This window comes from Alnus glutinosa, chromosome 5, assembly GCF_958979055.1.
Source record: "Alnus glutinosa chromosome 5, dhAlnGlut1.1, whole genome shotgun sequence".
NCBI classification, from domain to species: Eukaryota; Viridiplantae; Streptophyta; class Magnoliopsida; order Fagales; family Betulaceae; genus Alnus; species Alnus glutinosa.
This window is the reverse complement of record NC_084890.1, coordinates 4808816-4822911: the sequence shown is the minus strand read 5'-3', so window position 1 is coordinate 4822911 and position 14096 is coordinate 4808816. Positions and strand designations below refer to the sequence as shown.

General features: G+C 35.3%; 3 protein-coding genes across 3 annotated transcripts; 1 reads left to right on the top strand and 2 right to left on the bottom strand.

The window, feature by feature from the left end:
* Nucleotides 1-1661: 1661 nt before the first annotated feature.
* On the top strand, nucleotides 1662-4270 carry LOC133868845 (calcium/calmodulin-regulated receptor-like kinase 1). The gene is made up of 7 exons (XM_062305862.1): nucleotides 1662-1945; nucleotides 2030-2183; nucleotides 2742-2868; nucleotides 3309-3394; nucleotides 3471-3542; nucleotides 3635-3838; nucleotides 3977-4270. Exons 1-7 carry the CDS (start codon nucleotides 1662-1664, stop codon nucleotides 4268-4270), a joined length of 1221 nt encoding a protein of 406 aa, XP_062161846.1.
* A 183-nt stretch (nucleotides 4271-4453) lies between these two features.
* LOC133868566 (anthocyanidin reductase ((2S)-flavan-3-ol-forming)) lies at nucleotides 4454-6861 on the bottom strand. The gene is made up of 6 exons (XM_062305495.1): nucleotides 6510-6861; nucleotides 5817-5983; nucleotides 5516-5716; nucleotides 5256-5415; nucleotides 4942-5155; nucleotides 4454-4761 (listed from the first exon to the last, which is right to left on the bottom strand). Exons 1-6 carry the CDS (start codon nucleotides 6634-6636, stop codon nucleotides 4617-4619), a joined length of 1014 nt encoding a protein of 337 aa, XP_062161479.1. The 5' UTR covers nucleotides 6637-6861; the 3' UTR covers nucleotides 4454-4616.
* Nucleotides 6862-11943: 5082 nt separating this feature from the next.
* LOC133869789 (uncharacterized) lies at nucleotides 11944-13983 on the bottom strand. The gene is made up of 2 exons (XM_062306863.1): nucleotides 13036-13983; nucleotides 11944-12703 (listed from the first exon to the last, which is right to left on the bottom strand). Exons 1-2 carry the CDS (start codon nucleotides 13601-13603, stop codon nucleotides 12075-12077), a joined length of 1197 nt encoding a protein of 398 aa, XP_062162847.1. The 5' UTR covers nucleotides 13604-13983; the 3' UTR covers nucleotides 11944-12074.
* Nucleotides 13984-14096: the final 113 nt, after the last annotated feature.

The window sequence follows — 14096 nt, the reverse complement described above, 5'->3', positions numbered from 1 at the left end:
GTTCATAAAAACCTTGAAAATTTGCATATCAACTCACTGTTGAGCAGGGACGGAGCCAGAAACTCTTATATGCAGAGGTCAAAAAAATTTATTGGTAGAGATCAATAAGCTAAATTTTTATTTTTTATCTATTTTTATTTTTTTCTTCTTTTTTGAAATTGAGAGGGCATGGCTATACACCCCGGCACCCCCCAAATCCGTCCTTGATGCTGAGTGCTGACTTTAATAGGTTGGCTCTTTGCAAAAAAGTTGCCCTATTTAAAATCTTTCCTTCTCCATGTTGATTTGCCTGAATAGGTAAAAAGATTTTGAAACCAGCCTCACTATTGGATACGATCTCTTAAAAACCAACCCCTAATTCCAAATTTGCAAAAGCTCTCCATCTTTATTATCACTATGCAAACTTTCTTACCTAATCATTCATAACCTTTAATACCCCAATCATGAGGAAAATTTTATATAAATTCAATTAAAAGAAAAATAGAAAATTGTATATGATTTTCAGCACATGACAAGCCAATCAAACTATGTAGAGACATATTAGACATATATTTCTTAATCATCTCCTATCAATTTTCATATAACCAAATTTTAATTTTATTATTAAATTTGTAGAATCTACATTGGGTCCTTCAAATTCAATAGTAAATTTAAAATTAAAAAAACTAAAAAATAAATATAAGATAAATTTATATATGTATAAGATTATATATATTAACTCTAATTTAATTTATTTAGACTCTTCAGCCATATACAATTCGATAATTTCGTGTCAGGTTCACGGATTATGTAAATGTATAAGTATGAAATTACATAGGTAAACCATAATCCAACTTATTTAATTAAACGAATTAAACCCTCAACTATAACATGCTAATTTTATATTAAATTTGTGTCATTTTAATCTGCAGAACAGGTAAAAAATTGCCAAGCCCCTAAGATTAGTATGTACAGTAGGCTCTAATACCATCTATGTTTTGTGGACCGTCTTCTTTCTGTTGATTCTTGAAGAATAATAAATAAATATAGAAATTATAAATTATAGGCTCAGATGAAAAACGACGTCATCTTCCCCCCCTTTTGCGCCAACGCCTCAATTGTCGGTACAGATATAGGTTGTCAGAACTGTTCGGACAGTTGAGAATGAATTTAATCATATCTATGCGACACTCAAGAACTCCTTCATCAATTTATTACACAGTTAATGTCCTCTCAAATGCAAAGCCATGGCAGTTTAAATTCTAGTCGTCCTTCCTTGTCAAAGGATAATACTACGTGTTTAATTTAATGCATTCAGAAAGTGTGTCTGGCTATTCACTTTTTTCTTTTTCTTCCTTTATTTTTGAAATAATAATAAGAGTTGATTTATGTAATATAAAAGCGAAAAAGAGTTTTGAATTTTTTTTGTGATACAATTGAAGAAAGTCATTCGGTAACGTGAAGAAAGAAGTTTGACTCTTTTTTAAAGACAAATAAGAATTGATTAATTTGATATAAAGGTGAGATAAGTTTTGAATTTTTTGTTAGAGAAAAGTGAAGAAAGTTGTTTGGTAACGTGAAGAAAAAAGTTTTGATTTGTTTTTAGAGAAAAAAGAATGGGTTGCTAACTCAAGATTTATCTCAACTATAGAAATAGGGAAGAAAGTATTGGTATGGTTGAGATGAAAGGTATCTTATTGGGACTGATATTTGGGATCACCATAGGGTGGATAGTTGGGGCAGTGTTTGTATTGTATTCTGTGTTCTTCTGCAGTAAAAACCAGATAGAGAAGAGAAATTCTCCCATAACTAGCCGTGGGGTTGATTCCACCACGGCATTTTCAGATTCCAATGTTGGTCAAGAATCACCCAGAACGTCTGAATGGAGTAGCCTGCCTCAGTGGTTGGAAGGGCTTAAAAGAAAGAATGTGGTTTCAGCATGTGGGATACCAAAGTGTTCTTACAAGTATGTTACTCGATCTTCTGCATTAACTATAATTCTCTCTTTTGTATTTGTTCTTCATTTGGGTTTTCTTGTAACCTTTTGCAGGGATATACAAAAAGCAACTCGTGATTTTACTACAAGCATAGGGGAAGGAGCATTTGGCCCTGTTTACAAGGCACAGATGGCCACTGGTGAGACGGTTGCTGTTAAAGTTCTTGCCACAAATTCTAGGCAAGGGAAGAATGATTTCCTGAGTGAGGTATTGATGAATATGTACGTGTTGCATTTGAGGTAGTACTATGTATGCATATCTATGTGCATATTTCTTGGTTTTGATTCTCTTGGATTTGCAAGCATGCATGCCTATGTTATTTAGGGATGATGCAAGAATCAAGACACAAACAAACTCATCGTTAGTGAGTATTATTACTATAAATCAATTTTCATTCTATATGCAATATCGATAATTAATTAGTTGATGGATGATATTGTTTAGAAAGGAAAAAAGAATGAGCATCTAATTCATGTGCAATTAGTTAGCACCAGGAACCTTCTTTGACACCCTTGCAATCACAGGATTGTCTGTCAACCTTAATCCATCTGAAAGATGTGAAATATAAATTGCACTTGTATATGCTACAATAGGAAGATCTATTTTTCCTAGTTAAGCAAAATGAATTTTTATGTTGGAAAATAAAATATTCACCTTACTGATAATCAGTAAAATGAACATTCTTGTAACAACGTCTGTAAGAAAAAAGTAATAATGAAGGACTGAAGGCAAAATATGAACCTTCTTTTCCCCTGTTTGTCTCAGGTTTTGTTACTAGGAAGATTACACCACAAAAACCTTGTAAACTTGGTGGGCTATGGTGCAGAAAGAGGGCAGCATATGCTTCTTTATGTTTACATGAGCAATGGCAGTCTTGCCTCACATCTATGCAGTAAGAAACCAATCAACTTCCTTTGAGGATGTTTTATCATAGAGAAACTTAATTAAATCTATGTTTTTGAGAAAAAGCAAAACTTTGTCTTGCAACATTTTCCTTCAGGGAAAATACACTTTCCACCCCTAAACTACTACCCCTCTTGCATTTGGACTACCAAATTTTAAAATGTGACACTTACCCTCTGTTACCATTTGGCATTAAAGTGGACGGAAAATCCCTCACGTGCGCTTTACGTGACTTTATTTTTTTACTTTAACTTTCCAAAGTACCCCTAAAAATTATTGTGTTTTGGTCATTTATCAAATTCTATTTTCAACTTCACCATATATGGATGCTGAGTAAGGCTCTTACTGGAGGGGACAGAGAAAAATGTTTTCTTCAATCACATTATGTTCCCTTCATGATGCACATTCACAAAATGTTTGGAAGTACAGGTGAGAATCAGGATCCATTGAGCTGGGATTCAAGGGTTCAAATAGCACTAGATGTAGCAAGGGGATTGGAATATCTACATTATGGGGTATGCTTTGTCTTGATAATTTGCCAAGCTAGTAGAACCCACTCCTGTACTTATTCATCTTCACCTGTATTGACAGGCAGTTCCTCCTGTTGTGCACCGTGACATTAAATCTTCTAACATATTGCTGGACAGGTCCATGAGAGCCCGAGTATGTCTTCTGGATGGTTTTCTGCTTATGTTTAAAGACGAAACCTTTTTTTCACTCTGACAAATGCGTAATCATTAATGTCAACTGAGCAGGTTGCTGATTTTGGGCTTTCAAGAGAGGAGATGATTAAACCTTGTTCATCTAATGTCAGAGGAACTTTGGGATACCTTGATCCTGAATATGTGTCAACAAGGACCTTTACTAAGAAAACTGATGTCTATAGTTTTGGAGTGCTGATCTTTGAAATAATTTCAGGCAGGAATCCCCAACAGGGTCTCATGGAACATGTGGAGCTAGTAAGAACCTTATCTTTTATGTAAAGCCCTGTACATATTGGTTCGGGGCCTTGAGTTTCTGCAAAGTTTATGTGATTCATTTCTTCCTATCTACCTTAATGCAATTACAGTGACATTCTATATTTTTGTGATGAATAGGCAGCAATAGATATGGAGGGTGAAGGTGGGTGGGAAGAAATTGTGGATTCTCGCCTTGATGGAAAGTTTGATGCCCAAGAACTCGATGGTATGGCTGCTCTTGCTTTCAAATGTGTCAATCGTGTTTCCAAACTACGGCCTTCTATGAGGGATATAGTTCAGGCATTATATCAGATTATTAAGATGAGACGTAGAAGGAAGCATCACAAGCAAATCTCATCTGCCACAGCAGATGAAGTTCACATTGAAATGGCCCAGCTAGGAACCCCAGATCCTTCCATTGTTGAACGTTGAAAAAAGTACAATTCTAGGCTACTTTTACCGTCAATTGAAACAGAACTATAATGCATAATACATATCTGCCACTGGTTTGGCTGGTAAAGCAGATGTGACGAATTTTAGTAGTTTGACTTCTTCAAGCACGGTTATTTGATAGCTTAAGGTTACTGATATTTTAAAGGAGAGTTGCTAGATTGCTTTAGATTCTTGGTAAACGACAAGTCTACCATATCAAATTTAAGCAAATTTAGTTGTTTATTATACAATACTGCATGCAACCAAGCTTAGAGCATCGCTGAAGGAATAAACTAGAGCATCAATACTCAATAGGCTCTTGAAGAGGAACAAAAAAACCATTGTCTTAGTTCTGCAGCAGGCCCTTAGCTTTGAAATACTCCACGGTTTGATCATAAATTGCTTCAATCCCGTACTTAAAGCTGAACCCTTCTTTGATAAGCTTATCTGAAGATAAGGCCAACTTGGCCTTGGAGGGAAAATCTCCGAAGCTGTAATTTCCAGATGACATGAGAGTAAGTCAAACAATACTTCACCACTAAACAGAGATATTTTAAAACCACATTTTTAAGTCGTTAAGTAAACAGTATGAGTGCAGTTTAATTCTTCAACAAGCTAATGGTTTGGTCAAAGCACATGCCCACCAAACCAAGTGGACTAGAAAAGCTTACTCAGTTGGGACTTTGTATTGAGGGTATCTTTTGTTGAGGAACTTTGCAAGCTCAGGAACACTGGTATTGACACCACAGCATATGTATCGACCAGAAGCAGATTCTTTCTCAGCCAAAAGTATCTGGGCCCGGCAAACATCCTCCACATGGGTGATAGATATTGAACCTGACAGCATTTGCATACCTTTGATTCCATTTATGAGGAATTCATTGCCTGAAAAAGATGTTAAAATGCCTTTGTTAATACACCAATCTGCAAATTGAGGCAATCAAAATTGTAATATATAGTCTACTTTGGCTTCCTGTTTTTATACCTGTAATTAGAGACATAGCTAGACCAACACTGCTGGGGACGTCCGGAGTGAGAGAAGCACCAGCCATAAGAGTAGGAATCACTGTGATGAGATCAATATTATTTTCTTCAGCAAATTTCCAAGCTGCTTTCTCGGCCAGTGTCTTGGAAGCAGGATAACCCTGAAAATTCAGAAATATCGTATACACGTCAGTTTAATAGATTGGTCGAGGGAATTCCTCAAACCCAATTTGGAGTAAATACAATTTGGTGATTAATTACCCAAGTAGGTGGCTTCTCAGTACTCAAAAACTCGACGTCGGTCCAGTGGCTTTCGTCTATGATTAAACCAGTCCCATTGAGCTTGTTGATCGTTACAGCAGCTGCAGATGATGTCAAAACGACACGTTTAACAGTTTTTGCTCTTGCAGATGCTTTCAGAACATTATGTACTCCTTGGATTGCTGGCTTGATCATGTCATTCTGTGCTTGAGAAAAACAGAAGCAGCTTAATTTGTTGTTAAAAGTTGAAAGCAGTAACGTTGCCAAATTTAGGATTAATGCGAGTTGCATAGTTTTGTACCTCTGGATCTTCTGAAGCAAAGTTAACAGGTGTTGCAAGATGGAACACAAAGTCACAGCCTGCTATGGGAGCGTCAAAGCTTCCTTCATCGGTTAGATCTGCTCCAAAGATTTTTAGGTCCCCCAAATCTTGTAGTGCTATGAGGTGAGAGATCTTCTTCTGATTGTCTGCACGTCAAAATAAAATAAAATTGAAAACTTGAATCTTGAATCTTGAAAGCGAAATAAGGCAAAGCACAAGGTGTGGGATTTTTTTTTTTTTTTACAAAAAATGCTTGAAATATTACAATTCAAAGTGCATGCTAGTACATAATTGATGAAATGATTAAAAGTTCATTATTTATAATTTATATTATCAATTTTTGCTTAATCATTTTATTAATTATAAACTATCGCATTAATTTGTAAGAAAATTTGTCATTAAAATTATACTCCTAACAATACTCATATATATATATATATGAGATATTTTGCTGCTTGATGTGTTAGTCAGAACAAGTTTTTATGTTTTTTTTGTGTGTGGGGGGGGGGGGACATCGTAAAAAAAGATGATAGTTAGAAGACCAAAAATGTAGTTAAAAAAAAAAAAAAAAAAAAAATGGCACTTTAATCCTCGAAGAGAAACACAGGACAAGGTTAACAAATTACAAAAAATAATAATAATAAAGAGAAAAGAAAAAGAAAAATGACGAACCAGGGTCCCTGACAGTGGTGTTGACGGCATAGCCCTTCTCAAGCAAGAGCTTGACCAGCAAAGATGCCACGAAGCCGGTGCCGCCGACGACGCACGCAGACTTCTTTCCGATATGTTGAGTGGCCATGGAATTTGGTTTTTACAAAAAGTAGTTTTTGATGATCGAAAGCTATATTTGAAGGTCAAAGCAAAATACAGGCCTAGCTAGCTAATAGTACTCCTTTGTGTTGTTGGGTTGGGTTGGGTTGGGTTCTTAAATAGACGTTGCTTTCAGGGTCTTCATCTACTTGAACGGCGAAGAATTTCGGTGCCTTCATCTACTTGAACGACGAAGAAGGTAAGCACGTGAAGTTGGGCACCACCAACAACTCCAACCACGAGAGTGACGAGATCGACGAGGACTAAACGAAACAAAAAATCTAATATACTTCTCAATCTTTATATTCTGTATACAAAACAAAAAAAAAAAGGGGGGGGGGGGAGGGGGTGGGTAGGCGCGTGAGCGCAAATTAAGGAGTACCCTTCTAGATTCCAAAGATGGGGATCGAGACATGGCAATAGCCGCAATACTTAGGTTAATTAGGGTATTGCATGAAATGTTCTTAATTAAATGACTCGTCTAAATCATTAATTAGTATAGATAAAAAGATGAACAAAAGGTGGACTAATTAAGGGTTCTACTCTTGGTGGCAAAACCACCTTTTTGGGTGGTTCGGCTGCCACCTTTTTAATTGGGGTGGCCAAGTCGGCTGCTTGAAAGTGGTTAAATTATTCTTACTCTTAATCCGATTTTTATGGGTCGCTAAACCATTCTCTTTAACTAGGAAATGAAGTAGTTTGGTTCGGCTACCCACAAACCACCACTTTGGTGGGGGGGGGGGGGGAGGGGGGGTTTGCCACCAATAATAAACACCCTTCAACGATCTTTTTATTATTATTATTTTCTAGTTTTTATTATTATTATTTTTTAGGAGAAACTTCACATACAACCTTTTGAACTTTCATCACACTTACAATTATCTCCCTTAACTTCAAACATTATGATTTAACGAAATTTGCAAAAAAAAAAAAAAAAAAAAAAACTCCAAAATCTTTTAATTTTTTTATATATATTAAAAAAATAGTATTTTGAGAATTTTGACAGAATTTAATAAAAAATCTTAATAAATAAGTGAAATTGAAAACAATTAAAAGATTAATACACTAAATTGAGTTTTTTAAGTTTAAACGAATAATTGCAACGGCGGCAAAAATTCAGGAGGTTAAAGTAAAAAATTTCCTATTTTTTTTATGTTATGATTTGGATCGTTTTCAAATGCAAGGTCAAAAAAATATCATGCAATACCCTACGTATAGCATCGATTTCCATCCTCCAAGATAGGGGGTCGAATTAGAAATTTAGATTTAGAGAGGACAAAACTTATAAATAAAAAAAAAATAGAGAGAGAGAGAGATAAAAATTTAATTTTAGAGGATAAGAAAAATTGGGGGCTAGTGCGGCTAGTGCCCCACCCGGGGGGCCCTGCTCCAAGATGTATCTCAATTCTCTTCTCTTTAAAATTTTGGAGTTGGATGGTTATATTTTTGTCTCTAGGTCATGAATAGAAAACACCATCAGGAAATTTTTTTGTAGACGTTCCTGAATTATATACCTGAACAGTTCTTGTCTGGCAGCTTAATAGATTTTGAGATTTAAGGGGACAAACTTAATTAGGTAGGCTTCTTTATATTTTAATATTTAATTAAATAATTTTAATTTTAAATCATTATTTTTGCTTTTTAACTTTTTTTTTTTTTCTAAATGACTTTTGTAAAATTCATCTTTGTTAAGAGATATTTAATTTTAACCGAAGTCATATTTTGTACTGAGTTACAAATAATTATTTTTATATAAAATTTAATTTGTGCAAAACGAAATTTACTTTATTTTAAAAATTATTTTAATAAACAAACTTATTCAATATGTTCGTTTTAAGTTCATGTGAAATAGTTAGTAAGTACCGTTTTAAGAGTGAAATTAATGTAACTTTTGATTTCTTTTTTCTTTTTTTTTTTCCTCCTTAATATCTTGGAATTCAATTTTTTGTGTTTATTTTTTACCGTAATTGAGTCCTTAGTTAAAAAGCACCGGCTAACTTTTTTTGAAATAATATTATTTTTTACCATAATTGAGGTCTTAATTAAAGAGATTTGACTAATTTTTTTTTTTAGAATAAAACTTAATTATACTATCTTTATTTGGGGTCTTATTTAATTTGAAGCTTTAGGCAATTGCCTAATTTGCTTAGGCATTGAGCCGGCACCGATTCTTACGAGATATTATCCAAGAAAATTAAAAAGTATCGAAAAAGGATGAGAATATTGGGCATGGGACGAGTTTCAAAACACAATTCCATTCTTTTTATTTAAAATTCAAAAATATTATACAAAAAATGATTAAATTATTATTTATTTCAAAAATTATAAAAAAAAAAAAATCAATTGAAATAAGAGTTGAATAACAGAAATAATGTTATAACTCATGACCTTTGCTCTATACCATATTAAATACAAAATCTTAAGCCGATAAAAAAAAAATTAATTATTTATTTAATATTCAAAAAAAACTATCCATCTTTAAAATCCAAGCCTCGTCAATTTTTAATTTTATTTATTTATGTGATATAAAGTTGAAATGTGTTTTTAGTGAAGTACATATTTCATAAAACAATTTTTTATTTCTTTTCTTTTTTTTACTTAAGAAAAATTTGTTGGAGTGGCCACCACCAATTGGGGTTGCCGGGTTAGGGTGGCCACCACTCATAATAGTTGCCGGCGTTTTTCCTTTTTGGAATATGTAAAAGCTAAATAAGATTTTCAACAAATAAAACATAATGCTAATAAATAGCAGAATCTTTGTAGTTTGTTTGTTTAATTTTTTTATTTTTTTTTAATGTTTTCGTTTTCAATTTAAAATCATCAATATAACTATGAAAAAGAAAACATAAAATTTTCCAATTCATCATATATATATATATATATATATATAAAGCAATGCTAGAATTTTTTTGTTTTTGTAAATTTTTTTTTTTAAAAAAAAAAAAAGAAAAAAAAAAGAAAGAAGAAGAAGAAGAAGTAATTTTAGCATTTTTTTTTCTAAAATAAAAAACTAAATTTAATTAAACTGAAAAGATATAGTACATGAAGCCCAAAACTGAGAAAATAGCGAATTAAAAGGTCAAAGACCGAAGTGCGACTAACTCAACAGAATAACATTTTGTATTTTACGCAATTAAAAATTATAATAATTTGTCTGCAAAAAAGAAAAGTTGTATGTCTTTTTCCAGGTGTTAGTTGGCCACCCACATATTTTGCATCACGTGCGAGAGTTGTTAGGTTGCAAAAATGAGGATGACTGCATGCGATTGCAATACTTTACAACCAAAAGTTTAAGGTTGTTGGGTTGACCGGTCAGCTACATTGAGGAAATTGATTTCTTTGAGATTCGCAAACTAAGATTTCTAATTTTAGGAAAATTTCATTTAATCACTCTTAACTTTCATGATATTTGTAATTATTTTTAAAGCTTAATTTTTTTTTAATTTAATGTATCTAATTTTTAATTTTTTACAATATTACTCATCCGTTAAAATTTGAGATTAAACCAAACCGCAAATAGGTTGCAATGATCTTTATACCTCTTAACAATTTTATATAATTTCAAAGTTACCCTTAATTAAATATTGATGGTAGCCCGAAAATACCTTTCATTTTAAAATATTTCAAAACCATAATAAAATACATATATATATATATATATATTGAAGACTTCGTCTACGTACCTTGACAGACTTGATAGAATCGAAGTGTGAAAAAGTTGCATGAAAATTTCATGGCAGATTACAAGCTGAGAAGAATAAAGGCGAAAAAAGAAATCCTTCTCACTGATCAGGTTTGTAAATTGCCACAAAGCAAGGGAGGATAGTTGCACCGGAGGTCCCTGTGGTATACCATAATTATTTTTCACTCCCTATGGTTTAAAAAGTTCACTGGAGGTCCTCGTGATATGCAATAATTACAAATCGATCCCTGGCGTCAAATTCTGTTAAAATTTTTAACAGATTCCGTCAAATGCCACGTCAGCGCCACGTGTCGCCATCTTATTGGTGACACGTGGCGCTGACATGTCTAATTTTAATAAAATAATATAAATTTATTAAAAAATAAATAAAAAATACTTATTTTTTTTTAAAAAAAAAAACAAAAAACAAAAAAAAAAAACAAAAAAACAAAAATGGGAAAGGGGTGGCCTGGCCACCCCCAAAAGGGGTGGCCAGGCCACCAACAGCCCATGGGGGTGGCCGCGCGCCACCCCCAGAGGCCGCCGGCGGTGGCGCGCGGCCACCCCCAGTGGCCGGGGGTGGCGCGCGGCCACCCCCAGGCCATTGGGGGTGGCCTTCGGGCCACCCCTAGATCTTCTAAGGGTGGCCCGATGGCCACCCCCGGCCACTGGGGGTGGCCGCGCACCACCCCCAGAGGCCACCTGGGGTGGCGCGCGGCCACCCCCAGTGGCCGGGGGTGGCCATCGGGCCACCCTTAGTAGATCTAGGGGTGGCCCGAAGGCCACCCCCTGGGCCTTGGGGGTGGCCGCGCGCCACCCCCGGCCACTGGGGGTGGCCGCGCGCCACCCCCTGCAGCCACTGGGGGTGGCGCGCGGCCACCCCCAGTGGCTGGGGGCGGCCAGGCCACCCCCAAAGGGGTGGCTAGGCCACCCCTTCAGCTTTTTTTTTTTTTGTTTTTTTTTTTTGAATTTTTTTTATAAAAAAATAAGTATTTTTATTTATTTTTTAATAAATTTATATTTTTTATTACGATAGACACGTGTCGTCATCTTATTGGCGACACGTGGCGCTGACGTGGCATTTGACGGAATCTGTTAAAAATTTTAACAGAATTTGACGCCAGGGATCGATTTGTAATTATTGCATATCACGAGGACCTCCAGTGAACTTTTTAAACCATAGGGAGTGAAAAATAATTATGGTATACCACAGGGACCTCCGGTGCAATTATCCCTACTTTACAACCAAAAGTTTAAGGTTGTTGGGTTGACCGGTCAGCTACATTGAGGAAATTGATTTCTTTGAGATTCGCAAACTAAGATTTCTAATTTTAGGAAAATTTCATTTAATCACTCTTAACTTTCATGATATTTGTAATTATTTTTAAAGCTTAATTTTTTTTTAATTTAATGTATCTAATTTTTAATTTTTTACAATATTACTCATCCGTTAAAATTTGAGATTAAACCAAACCGCAAATAGGTTGCAATGATCTTTATACCTCTTAACAATTTTATATAATTTCAAAGTTACCCTTAATTAAATATTGATGGTAGCCCGAAAATACCTTTCATTTTAAAATATTTCAAAACCATAATAAAATACATATATATATATATATATATTGAAGACTTCGTCTACGTACCTTGACAGACTTGATAGAATCGAAGTGTGAAAAAGTTGCATGAAAATTTCATGGCAGATTACAAGCTGAGAAGAATAAAGGCGAAAAAAGAAATCCTTCTCACTGATCAGGTTTGTAAATTGCCACAAAGCAAGGGAGGATAGCTCTGGGATTTAGTACACAGAGTTCCTCAATGTTGGAATGAGAACCCATCTTCCCAACCAAGGAATCGAACCCTGAGGATGCCATTTCTTGAATTCTCTCCAGAGGACTATGAATCCTCCCCGCCACTACTCGGCACACCATCAAAGCCTTCCTTAGAGACGAGTCTTTCTCATATAACTCAACAGATTCCAATGCTCTTCCACTCGTGGAAGTGGTGAAAACCCCACCGTTGGGTTCCTTCTTGGTGACAAATCCGTGTCTTAGAACTTGACATACGCCACAATTATCCCAAGTGCATAGGCTGGAAGAGCCATTCATGCCAAGAGAGCACACAACAGTTGTGCCATAGAACCTCAAAAGCTCATTCCCATCAACCAGGCAGCGTGGATGCTTTTTGGGTAGTTTGCTGGCTTTAATCTTCACCGTTTCTCTATATTCTTCAAACCAGGCAACGGTTTTTTGCATGTTGTGGACCTTCAAGACCCTCTCTATCCTTCTGCAGTCGTTCTCAGACTTTAACCAGCTTTTTTGGCAAATTATTTCTACTATCTTCCTTGGCGAGTCTCCTTCACCAAGTTCAATGACTGCACACGGGGGAACATTTCAGGTCTCTTTGTAAATAGGGTGATTCAATTCGGATATAAGTTTCCTAGCTATAAACTGGGTTGTAAGAGTTCTTTCAACATAAACTCTAAAAGCATGTGTATCCCTTAAAAAAACATGTTTTTTTCCCATGCTAATTAAGGAACATGACACTTTTAGAGACTAAATTTGAAGAATTTTCCTACTATCTAATTTGTACGAAATTTCTGTCCAATTCAAAATTTGTAACTACTTTTTACAATATGAAAACATGTAGCAATCATTTAACTAAAAACATGTATATGGGATAGAACTTCAAATTATTGGTATTCACCTGCATGCTTTGACAGATGATGTGCTTCAACAGCATCCAGTTTTCTAAACTGCGCACCACATATCTGGCAAATTAAATTCGAATAACCATTATAATCTGTATCAATAGATCTCCTCCACTCAGAAGGAATATCACTGCAACCAACACCATGGGTTTTAATCGGAGTAAAGCTGCCGGAGTTATTGTGAGGCACCGGATGACGGCCTCCATGGTCGGTGTTCGCTGGCCTCAGGTTACCCACAAAAGCTGGGCCGTGCTTTCCTCTGTCATTGGCTTTGCAGGAAGCACAAAACCGACTAATTTTAATTTCCCAGGTTGAATCATCAAGGACTACTTCATGGGTCACAGGTTTAAGAAATTCAATGCTCCCTAGGGATCCTGTACTGCAACCTAGAGGCTTGTCTCTGTGTTTCATTACATCTCTGAGATCTGATATGGATCTTGGACAGCAATCTCTGCCTGGCTTTCTTGTCGAAGTGCTCAGATTACTATTGTCCTTTGGATCATGCACATCTGATGGTTTGCTGCAGTCCAATGATCTTTTCAGAGCACACCAAACCGTTGGCATCCTTTGTCTTATTTCTTTGGTATTATATGATTCAACCTTTTAAATGGGTTTAAAACTTTGATGTCAAGAAAACAATCAAGGAAATCCAGTATGGTCAATAATATTGATCCTCGTTTGGCAAGCTGTAGGGAGAATCTGAAAGTTATTTCGTTTCCTTCGTTTCCACACAACAATTTCAATTATAGAAACTTTAATATAAGTTCATATATAAGAGATACGCAATATTTTCCATCACCTCAGATTCAAAAAACTTCCAAGTTTTAAGCACATAGGCCATCGAGGAATGGATCCTGTCACAACATGCCTCTTAGGACTAAAAGCGTCTAGGATTCATCACAAAATTAAGGTGTCCATGAAAGTGGAGTGACAACATTGACCTCAGATTTGACTTTCAATCAAAAAAAATTTAAAACAAGTAAAAAAAAATCCATTTAATTGATGAGATTTGACAAAATCAACGCAGATTTACACTCTTGGATTTTCCAGCAATCAT

Bases quoted from the DNA above. Each gene is read 5' to 3' on its own strand.
- LOC133868845 (XM_062305862.1), top strand. From the start codon at position 1,662: ATGAAAGGTATCTTATTGGGACTGATATTTGGGATCACCATAGGGTGG. The intron at 1,946-2,029 runs GTATGTTACTCG...AACCTTTTGCAG, and splicing joins ATACCAAAGTGTTCTTACAA to GGATATACAAAAAGCAACTC. The intron at 3,839-3,976 runs GTAAGAACCTTA...TGTGATGAATAG, and splicing joins TCATGGAACATGTGGAGCTA to GCAGCAATAGATATGGAGGG.
- LOC133868566 (XM_062305495.1), bottom strand. From the start codon at position 6,636: ATGGCCACTCAACATATCGGAAAGAAGTCTGCGTGCGTCGTCGGCGGC. The intron at 5,416-5,515 runs GTAATTAATCAC...CTGAATTTTCAG, and splicing joins CTGAGAAGCCACCTACTTGG to GGTTATCCTGCTTCCAAGAC. The intron at 5,156-5,255 runs GTATAAAAACAG...CATCTTTTTCAG, and splicing joins AGCTATGTCTCTAATTACAG to GCAATGAATTCCTCATAAAT.
- LOC133869789 (XM_062306863.1), bottom strand. From the start codon at position 13,603: ATGCCAACGGTTTGGTGTGCTCTGAAAAGATCATTGGACTGCAGCAAA. The intron at 12,704-13,035 runs GTGAATACCAAT...CCCCGTGTGCAG, and splicing joins TCATCTGTCAAAGCATGCAG to TCATTGAACTTGGTGAAGGA.